We start from the raw sequence: 11483 nt of genomic DNA on the forward strand, positions 1-11483 counted from the left end.
GCAGCTACTCATGACCGTCAGCTATCGTCACCAGTCACCGTCGAACATCATCACCAACAAATGTTGGATCCCGAAATTTTCAGTTTACCCCATTTTGACCTCCCGAACACGAATCTAAAGTTCGTTTCATCGAAAAATAAAAGTTCGAAAAAATAAAATTTAAAATTAATAGAAAAATTGAATATCAAATTAATTTATTTTGTAAGCATGTTACTTCAATTTCTTTTGTAATTATGGAATTGACCTTAAATGCTAAAAATTACTAGTGGAGTTCCTAAAAGTAACTTTAAAGGCATAATTGGACTTTTGATTATCAAAGCATGCTCAAATGGTAATTTGATATTGCAAAGTGTTATTTCTAATACCCTCGACCGGTTTAGTCTAAACTCGGATTGGAGATGTAATAGAAAACGAAAATCAAATTCATATAATTATTCGTTGAACATTCCATTCCACATTATAAATTCAAATCTCAAACATGTCATAACCATCATGAATATTCATTTTCTAGAGAGTTATTTTGATTAGGATACCAAATTATAATTTTACAAAATTTAGGAACTAATTTGTAATTAATCAATAATTAAGGGACTAAACTATAAATCAATCAAAACCTAATATCTTTAAGCTAGTTAATTATTTCGGGTCATAAAAACCACTTGTTACGTATTTAGAGGTCATATTCATCAAATTAATTCATCTATAACATTATTAAGGTGAGAGTTTCGAAACCTACCCCAAAATTTTGAAACTTGAATCAAAGTATAGAACCCTAGACTTACTATAATTTAAAGTTTCGAACTCTTTATTATTTGTCAAATAACTGAGAATGATCATCGTTCTCTTTGTCAAAGACTCACAATTTTACTCCTCTTCAACAATAAAGATCGTAATTCATCAAACTTTGACATAACTATATGACATACTAATTGTACCTATATTAAACTTTTAACCCAATAACAATACTTATCATAATTTTTTACATTGATTCTTACCTGTGCTTATCAAGTACATATCTTTCTTATAGCTTTACACATAATATCATAGTTTAACTTGATTCATGCTTGTAAATTGTTCATATCATATGCACATAAAACATATCACAATATATATCCAGTAAAATACATATGTTTTTATCATGGTTGCCATGATACTTTCTTGCCACTCAAAGCTTCGCTATAAGAATTTGGTTAAATTGCAGCTCTCATCCCTATACATAAAAGGGCTTCAAGACCTTACTCGCATTCCAACCTACAAATTCCACATGTTATACAATTTATACTTTATTCATAGACTTTCAAGATTAGACCCGGTTAATTCGAAGTTATTAATAACCCATACTTACGTGTTCAAAGATCTAATTCAAATAGCGAAAAATAAATTTTGATTATTAGAGGTTAAAAACATTATTAGATCAATTTTACAGGTGTTACATGATTCTGACTTGTTTTGACATGTTTAAGATGATCCAAGTATGTTCATGTATATTTATCGACTTTAAGATCAATTAGGTGTGAGATTGATAACTCACAAAAGTACGTTTAAGCTATTTTTAACTATTTTCTAAAAATAATCGATCATTTATGTCTTGTTCTATGTGAAATTTTGATGCTACTAAAATCGGAAGGATCGATTCCTATGATAAAAGGATTGATCCCTCAAATTGGAAATCTCAAATCTTTTTAAAATTATTATTTTGATCCCAAAATTTTTATTGAACTTAAGATACATATATAATTGATTATACTGCAAATTGATCCCTATTTTTTTTTGAAAATAACAAATTGATCCCTAGAAATGCTAAAAAAAGTCATTTAATAATCAATAATTGAGATAGATCATCTGTCATGTCACTCGTAGCTGCCCTAAAAGGGACTTTTTTGCTATAAAAGCCTGAACTTTAGGACATTATTCCTTGCTCAAATTTATTTCAAATTCCTTTCTTATAATTTGAGTTTTGCTAGCTCACTCTATTATCTTCTTTCTTTCATTTTCAAAACAGATAATGGAATCCAACAAGAATGAAGTATTGGTGTCTGAACCGGACTCAAACCCAGAAATGGTAAGCAAAGCAGTTGTGGATACACTTTACAAAGCATTGGCACGTGGTGAAACCAGCACTGTGGTCAAACTGCTTACAAGTGACCTGGAATGGTGGTTCCACGGCCCTCCACGGTGCCACCACATGATGCGGATGCTCACCGGGGAGTCGAACCACACCGAATTCAGGTTCGAGCCGAGGAGCGTGGAGGTGGTCGGTGATTGCGTGATTGCAGAGGGTTGGGAAGGAGCACAAGTGTATTGGGTACATGTATGGACGTTGAAAGACGGTTTGATTACACAGTTTAGGGAGTATTTTAATACATGGTTGACTGTGAGGGACGTGAAGCCACCACCGGGGTGGGATATGGGCCACGGCTGCCACACTGTGTGGCAGAGCCAGCCCAGGGACTTGGCACGACGCTCATTGCCTGGCCTTTTGCTCACAATATAGAGATGTGAAGCCACTTAATCATGGCTTGTGAGTGCGACATTACATGAAAATGGTCAAATATGGAATTGCATTAAGCATGTCTAATATGAATTGTATTATGTAAACCATGTTTTGCATGTGGGCAAGCTCTCAAAAAACCAGGGCACGGCTTCGTTATGTATCTTTGCTTAATGGTACTCTTTTAAGGAAAATGGTAAAGTACACAATGGTTCCTCGACAATAGGGTCATTTTGTTGATTTTCCGACTATTAAAAGTTACAAGATGGTCACATGATTATTTGTATGTTCCAAGCTCATTATTTTTGGGTAAAAATTGACGATGTCAGAGCTAGACGTTAACATGCTGATTGAGATATGATAGTCGTTTGAGATTCTGAGATCAGATTTTACATATCTCATACAACAAGGTAATGTCTAGCTCAAACTGTCATTAACTTTTTAACGAAAAGGATGAGTTTGGAACATATGAATAGTCAAGTGACAATTTTGTAACTTTTAATAGTCGGTGACTCAACAAAGCAACGTCTATAATCAAATGACATTTTATAACTTTTAATAGTTGAGGGACTCATCAAAGCAAAGACATATAGTCAAGGGACCATGCACTTCATCCTAAGGAAATAAAACTTACAGATTTGGATCGGTCAAGAATGAACTAAAATCAAATGATAGGAAGGATTAAAGTGATTAGTTTTGAAAAAAAATACTAATTATTTAAAATTCAAATTTGGTTGGTTAATTTTTACACTTATAAGGAGTTTAAGGTATTTAGGTCTTGTAAAAATTATTAGAAGAGAGAATAATTTTCTAAGATTACATGTGTCACGTCATTAATTAAACACATGAAAATTTCATAAGTAACATGTGTTGACGTTGATTATTAATAATTTATCCAACATGGATCATTTTAACAAAAAAAATGAAATGTTTGGAGACTAAAATACTCCAGGAAATGAATACGAATTAAAATGATCATTCGAATAAACATTGGAACTAATTTTAACATTATATCTTCTCCATTTCCTTCTCTAACCCTGGGTCTCAATTTCAATTTTTTTCTTTTTCGATTTTGTATTTGGTTTTATGGGATGACATTGAATAGCTGAAATGGTTTTGAAGCCTCGTTTTGTTTGGTTACCAAAGGGGGAAAAACCATATTTTGATGCACCTTTTTTCCCCTTCTTGCAGTGAGGCAAAAGGATCGACACCAAAAGGGAGAATACCAAATTACATTTCTCCCTCTATCACTCCACTTTAAGTTTTTCATTTTTTATTTCTCTTAATTTCCCTCTTTTTTTTATTAGTCTGGTATGAATAAATGTAGTATTTGTTCAAAGACTCTCAATCATTTGACATTGAACGCTTATACACCCCTACATACATAATGCTCAAACCTAGAACTTCAAGGAATAACAATAATTCCTTAACTACTAAGGTCACTTGGTTCGTATCCTCTTTCACGCTAAATATTAGCGTTGTTATTAAGATTTGATGTAATTGTATTAAATGGCATATTAATGATCAATCGATCATCTATATAGAAACATTAGAGAAAATAAGTTGGCCCCTTATTTAATTGTAATAAGCCAAGTTTAAGAGTATAGAATTGGCATAAACTTATATTGTATACCACGAATCTTGATGAGATTGTATGCATTACACACAAAATGATGCTTTTGTCCAGGAAGACGATATTCTTTCTTAAGTTTCCCAAACTTATGATGTAATTATGCAAGTTTGTCTTGCTAGATAATTCTTCGGTTACCATACCACTTTATAAGTAAATTTCAATAGCTATGACCTGGAAACCGTGGTTCCATTCTACGTGGGATGGGCATGGATCAAGTTAGGTTGGGCTTTTGTTCAATCTGATCCGACTCAAAAAATATAATCTTTATACCCAAAACTCGGTCTGACCTTAAGTTAAAGTGGCTTCACCCATCCCGCTTTTTGAGACAAAATTTGAATCCGATCCGAAATAAATATATTTATTAAAATATTAATTTTATGCGATAAAATAGAGATGTAATTGGAAAAAATAATATAAAGAGGAGTAATATTGCAATTATCCCTAAAATATAAGATATAATTATATTATTTTTCAGATTGGGTCAAGTCCGATATTTTTCGCCCTAAACCCGAACCAATCAGGTCAGGTCGGGTCAAAATGTGTCGAGTTCGGCTCTTGTGCCCCATCCCTAATTTCATAGGCCTCCCATTGCCAGCATTCTGAATGCGGTTTCACACTCGCGGCCTTAATTTAACATGTAACTGCCAATTGTAGCATTAACAGATTGCTATATCAGTTATAGTTTCGTTACGATTTTTTTTTTAAGAAAAAGACCCAACAATCCGTTATGGCAATAAAAATTATTATGTTTTAAAATAAGTCAGGTGAATTTTAAAAATAACTGACAGTATTATTCTCTTGTTTGACAGAAGCAAATGAAAGACAAAACTGTTGGCATATTCCATCTAACACATTTTTGGTTTCGAATAACAACCGAAGATAAGCAATTACATTATAATGAGATGCTCAGATCAGACTAGAAGAGTTAATACTAAGGGGAAAAAATAGCAAAGCAGAACTCCAAAATCCTAACCTTCAGGTTCATTGTTGCTCCATTTGTTATCTCCCGTCAGCTCATCCAGGATTAGAGCATTACTCTTTCCAATGTGGTAAGGGTCTACAAGCCTCATCTATTGATATGGAAATTCAACTATTACTCTTTTATTACTTCTCTATGCTTTTGCAGTTGTTCATATGATAATATAATGCCCTGAAAAGCAGCTGTTCTGTTTATAATTTCAGAAAGGCTTGTATTACAAATAAGTACCTAAAGTATATCATCTTTTTCATTTGAGTACCTAAAATATTTTTTGGTCAAAGTAAGGTCCTAAAGTTATCTTTTTGGTCAAAAGATGAAAAAATTGAATACTTTAGGTACCTATTTTGACCAAGAAGATAACTTTCGGTACTTACTTTGACCAAAAAACACTTTAGGTACTTATTTGTGCTATAAGCCTTTCAAAAATATTCCCAATCTACTTGAAGTCCAAGCAAGTCTTTCTCACACACCCTACTTTAAGGAATAAAAGTGTAGAAATGGTCTTCAGATCCTGTGACACAAGGTTTGTAGACCTCTCTAATTACTAGCAAGATCAATCAAAGTGGTATGGAAAATTTTGAGTCTAGCTTCAAGCTAAGGAGAAGTGCTTCCCAAGCTCTAGCACCGGGAGAAATATTCTTGACAACCATTTTCCCGACGAATTCGAGTGCCTTGCAAACTAACCCTCTTTGGCATAGACCACAGATTACCTCATCAAATGTCAAACCCTCGTGGAAATGGCACTTGTGCAACACTTCCTCCACCAAAACAAATGCTTCAAGAATTTCACCTTTACTTATCAAACCATCAATTATTATCATATACGAAACTGAATTCATTTCAATGCCCTTATATTTCATCTCTCTAACAAGCTCCCTAGCTCTACTTATATCTCCTACTTACAAATTGTCCCCAACAATGTATTATAAGTGACAACATTAGGTTTGCACCCTAACTCCTCCATGCAGGCTAGCATCTTGATGCCCTCTTCAACTTTGCTTTGCTTGCATAAAGCCCCAATATAGGCGTTATAAGTATAAACATTCGGAACCAAACCCAACATAAGCATTTCATCGAACAGTTCATCTGCCAAAATGTAATCACCTTCAGCAATTACCCCACTCAATACCATAGTGTAAGAAACAACCCCCGGCTTATTCCATCGGATTTCATTTGATTTAAAACATCACAAGCATCAAAGCCTCTCCTTTTTTTGACGAAAAACCTAATCAAGCTATTATAGTCACCCATAGCAGGAGAAAACCCAAGCTTTCTCGATTCTCTCCAAAACCCCATAACGTCTTCACCATCCAAATCCCCCTGAGCACAAATCGATGACAGTACAAAAGAGAAAACTTTATCACAAACACCAAGGCCATCGTCTATCATACGTTGTAGAATCCCTAGAGCATAACCAACCTTGTTCATTCTACAAAGAGCGTAAACTAGCAAACGGAAAGTAGATTCTTCGAGTCTTATGTTCATATTCAGACTGTTTAAGAGTACCCCAGGGAGCAGCTCAAGGCCACGTTGGGTTCTACAAAGAACTGTAAGTAAAGAATTGAGAGAATGGGCTGAAGGGACGCACCGGAACTTGGGGATTGAGTAGAAAACATCAACCGCATCATGGATTCTGTTAGCTTGACCATAGGATTCGATGAGGTGGGTGAAAATATACTCGGGTGTTTTAAAGTGTTGGAGTTGAAGGTGATGGAGCAGAGTGTGGATGTGGTTGAAATGGCGATTGTGGAAAAAAGTTTTGATGAGGAAATGATAGGCTTGAGGGGAGTGGTGAAGGTTGTGGAGGCTAAGAGAGGTTAAGAGAGAGGGGATGAAGTTAGGTTGGAGAGGGTGAGTTTGAGCTACGAGTTTTTTGAAGGAAAGCACGGATTGGTGTTGGGTGAAATTTTGGTGCCATTTGGATTTGGAAGAGGAAATCTGCGGCCATTTTCGGTGCTTTCTTAGAAAATAGTTGGGAGATCTCACCATCTCCTCTCTACACAACTCAATCTACACGTAATTTATATTGGCTTAATATAAGGTTGCCCTTACTATATGATTGGAAGTCTGTTTTAGAATTATGTGGGTGTTTTTAATTTGGGTAAAGTACACAAATAGTCCCTAACTATAAGATATTATTTTTTAAGTTTCTTGACTATCAAAATTATAAAATGATCTCCGACCATAGAGTGATACTTTGCTAAGTCCCGACAAATATACATTACTTGACAACACTTATATGTTAATGAAAATGGTTGGTATATGAATTAGTCCCTGCAAATTATGAACGGTTACGTGTTAAATTCAATTTAGTCCTTATTAGGAATTATTCTTTAAAAGAAAAAAAACATTGAGATGGTTAATTACCAAATAAATCAATTGTACAAAAGTCCTTCACTGGACGCTTCTACTACCCAGACAACAAGAGCTAGCTAATTCCCATTTTTATTGTTGTGCAGCTAATAACTAACACCTGAAAACGCAATCAGCAGTGAATAACAATGCTACAACTAAATATTAAAAGGCACTGCTTTGCTTTGAATCAACCTGATGTTGAAACAGCTTCATCACAGGTTGCTTCTTCCTCGGGGAAACTGGGAGGTTTCGGAATCAGTCCGAGGATTTTGAACATGTCTTGATCAGCATCATAATCATTGTTTGGAGTTGTCAATAGCAAGGAAACACAATGCCTGCTCAGGCATGGAGAAACGAACTCTCCCAGCTGACAACTATCCATTGATGTTGGCATGACTATACGAGCAGTGGCAATCATCCATATCATCTCCCATATTTCCACTGGCTGAACAAGTGATGACAAATATTAACTAAGCCACTGATTCTCAAGCTCACTAAATTATTCTAATGCATTCATCACAAGTCAAGAAAACACACCAAGGATATTTAACCAAAGGAAAAGGCGTAAACTTAAGGGACCTATTGGCTGACTAATCCGAATCGAGTTTGCAGAGACCCATTAGAGGTCAATCTTCCCAACCCAATTTTCTTCATTCACAATGTTAAGATTCAAACCCCTTACCTTTGCTTAAGGGACATAGAGCCTCTTCCCACTACACCAACTAGAAGTTGGTTAAAGAGTAACAAGATAATGGTTGGAGATACAATTAAGAAATGTCCTAATTCAATTTTCCTCTTCAGTGGAAGAAATGTTATGTATAAAATATGAAGTTCAGTCAAAACAAGAACATAAAAATTGAAAAACGTAGATGGAGAAAATAAGAGTTAGAAAAAGCAAGCACATGACCAGAAGGACTTATACTATATTCTTTCAAAATGCTTAGCTTGGGAAAGGGAGGAGTTGAAACTTCACTCAAGAGGCGAAATGTCCAGACACAGCCTCGGACAGCAAAGGTCCTCAGTTATATTGCTTCGAAAACGTCAACCAAAAGAAAGACAAAACCGTGGAATGGGCAGGAAAACAACCAACAAGGTTACAAACACAAAGTTCATTGACTGCAAACTGTTGTTCTATTTTTACTAAACAAAAAGTTCTATTGACCGCAAGCAGTTCACTTATATCTCTATCACAAGACAACACAAAAGTCATGTTATGCACGCATCTTTGTATCTGTACTAGCAGAAGAATTACAGCAATAAAGAGGAAAACGGAAAAAATAATAATTAAACAGCAGCCAATGATTATGCTTTATTTCAGAGTTAGAATTACCTTTTGATCTTGAAGAGGTGTGCCTTCCACTGCAACCAAGGCATTAATGGGAACACTCTCTGGGTGAGTGGGAAGTGTTGCCAAAGTGTGAAGTAAACCAACCCGGTCCTCTTCTGCTTCCCCGAGCCCTATAATCCCCCCTGTTAATAGAGAAGTAAATTAGCATTATTTCAGTTAGAAGTAATTATAACTAATATTTATTAGATAAAACTCAGAATATATAGAAGCTAAATGATAGAACTTATCTGGAGGTTAACATTGTTAAAATCACTCAAAAGATATTTCAAAGAATCAGAACTGACCATCATCTACATATGTGTGTGTGCGCGTGTGTGTGTGCGTGTGTGCGTGTGCGTGTGTGTGTGTGCAAGCAGACATAAATATTTATATATATGCATATATGTATGTACATGAAGGCTTAAAAAAGAATACTTTCAACAAGCAGAAGTTTTCCAGAAAGACATAACTTTATCATTTAAATGGTGAAAAGACAACGGGAAGATAATAAAGAAGAGAAAGAAGTTCGGATATAATTAACTTACTAAATGATCAGCATTATCATATAGTGAAAGATTGCTTTCAGTTATAATAATGTTTAACCAATCACCTGAACAGACATTAATTCCAGCTTCACGGACATGTTGAAGGGTTTCCAGCCGCTCATCATAAGTTCTTGTTGTAATAATGTTTGGGTAATATTCTTTTGAAGTATCAAGATTATGGTTATAAGCTGTAAGCCCTGCCTTCTTAAGTTCAAGTGCTTGCTGCTTCTCCAGCATGCCCAAAGTGCAACATACCTCCATCCCCATATCCCTGGTAAACAATACACTTCAAATGTTGTTTGACTTTTGATGGAAGAATGAAAGAAACCTTAGAGACAAATATTAATTAGAGCAATGGCATGATAAAAACATTTTCAAATTGGCAGAAAAAAGAAGAAAAAAATCTTGAAAGAATGGTGTTAGTGACATGTAACCTCATCATTCTATGAAATATACATATATATACTATATTGGAAAAAAGAATAAAGGTTGCACATGTTTTTCGGTGGAGATTGTATGTTTCCTTCTGAGGAAGATTTACATGACGAAAGGAAATCATTTTTCAGGTTTTTCAAAGCATAAACCCAAACATAGAACTAATTAGTTTAAAACAAAACATGGAACGAAAATAAAACCAGTAGCAGAAAATTTAAGATCGCAACTTTCATGGGGAGAACAAACATCTTACCAATTGTTCTAATAACCTTTCAGAATCAAGTTATTTTGAAATTTCAAATATAAGTTAGGTAACAGAAATCATACTTTTAAAATAATTACTCAAGCTCTGAATTTCTCACATAAGTAATATGGTATAGATGATGCTTCATTACCTAATTTCTTTAACATATTCAAGAATTTGGTTGAAGTTAGTTTTCCTCCTACTGTGTCTCTCCGAGCTGCACCCATGCAAAAGCGTGTACTACCAGCCTCTTTTGCCTGCCAAAGTTAGAGAAATAACCGCAAATCAATAGATAGCAAAACAAGGGGTGACTAAAACTAGACTCGAAAAAAATCGAATTTGCGTGTTGAGTTATAAAATAGAACTCGAATAATTCAAATTTTTTAGTAATTAGTAGATTGATTTTTAAGTTCAAGTCAAGTCTCTCAACTCAACATGATATATAGATAAAAAAATATGAAGAAATATATAGGTAAATCATATATGTTTATAAAAAATAGTTTAAATTGAAAAATAGTAACATAGCATTATAAATATGTATAATTAAATTTAAACAAAAACTCGAACATTAGGTAAAAAAATTCAAATAAAGTTTGAATTATAAAATAATAACTTTCAAATTGAATAACTTGAAAATTTTTTACTCTCTTTCCAATACTCAACCCCTACAGAGAACATACAAAGAACGGCTTTAAGTACAAAAGATAGCAGTTTATACATATTCTATTAGTAGTAGTGGAAAACAGCAACCAACTAAGTAGAGAAAATGAGAAAGTTGAAATAGCTGAAACAGAATGCAAAATGAAATAAAAAAGAAATGGAGATAACCTGTTTAGCAGCCTCCAAAACGGCATCCTTGGTCATGAGTTTGTGGGCCTTCACGCTGGTATGGTACACTGTTGCACCTCTCTGAAGTTATGACCATGTCTGTGAACTTGAGCCTAAAAAAATATCAAAATAGATCAGATTTAAGAGGCATAGATTCAAGATAGAGAGAAGGAGAAGGAGAGGGGGGAGAGAGACCCCATGGAAAAGGAGATCGAGAAGAGGATAATGATAGATGAAGTCGATCTGATGACGAGTCCAGTCGTTTCTAGGACCTTCCCGGAGAGTTCTCTCGGCTTCAGTAGCGGCAGCGGAAACGGCGGAAGAAGAATAGTAGCAGCTACAACTTCTCAACATTACGTAGGTTTGTTTGTTTCATAAAATGTAAGATTATGAGGGGAATAAAAGATTATCAAAGAATAGGATTACTGAGAATGTTGTATTTTATGTTTGGTTGATTTAACAGGAATGTAAAATTATCGTGTTTAATTAAAGAAATAAAAAATTATTGAAATGTATATTTGACCAAATTATACTTATTATATATTTGTATAATATTACAAATTGTAAAATATTTATATATTTTCTTTAAAAAATTAAATTCATAATATTTATATAATTTTTTTTATAAAATTAAAAATATAAAAAA

The 11483-nt window shown here is 34.2% G+C and overlaps 2 protein-coding genes and 1 pseudogene across 2 annotated transcripts; 1 reads left to right on the forward strand and 2 right to left on the reverse strand.

Moving 5' to 3' along the window:
- The first annotated feature begins 1940 nt into the window (after positions 1 to 1940).
- On the forward strand, positions 1941 to 2711 carry LOC120159281 (senescence associated gene 20). Its single transcript, XM_039169917.1, has one exon. The coding sequence runs from the start codon at positions 2006 to 2008 to the stop codon at positions 2492 to 2494; it is 489 nt and encodes a 162-aa protein (XP_039025848.1). The 5' UTR covers positions 1941 to 2005; the 3' UTR covers positions 2495 to 2711.
- Positions 2712 to 5517: 2806 nt separating this feature from the next.
- On the reverse strand, positions 5518 to 7094 carry LOC120159225 (pentatricopeptide repeat-containing protein At2g38420, mitochondrial-like). Its single transcript, XM_039169866.1, is given in 4 exon segments — positions 5518 to 5696; positions 5699 to 6001; positions 6004 to 6261; positions 6264 to 7094. Coding segments are annotated over 4 exon segments (1446 nt in total). The 5' UTR covers positions 7093 to 7094; the 3' UTR covers positions 5518 to 5640.
- Positions 7095 to 7593: 499 nt separating this feature from the next.
- On the reverse strand, positions 7594 to 11191 carry LOC120159297 (annotated as a pseudogene).
- Positions 11192 to 11483: the final 292 nt, after the last annotated feature.

Source organism: Hibiscus syriacus, unplaced genomic scaffold (assembly GCF_006381635.1).
Source record: "Hibiscus syriacus cultivar Baekdansim isolate YM2019G1 unplaced genomic scaffold, ASM638163v2 tig00002841_pilon, whole genome shotgun sequence".
In the NCBI taxonomy this organism is placed as follows: domain Eukaryota; kingdom Viridiplantae; phylum Streptophyta; class Magnoliopsida; order Malvales; family Malvaceae; genus Hibiscus; species Hibiscus syriacus.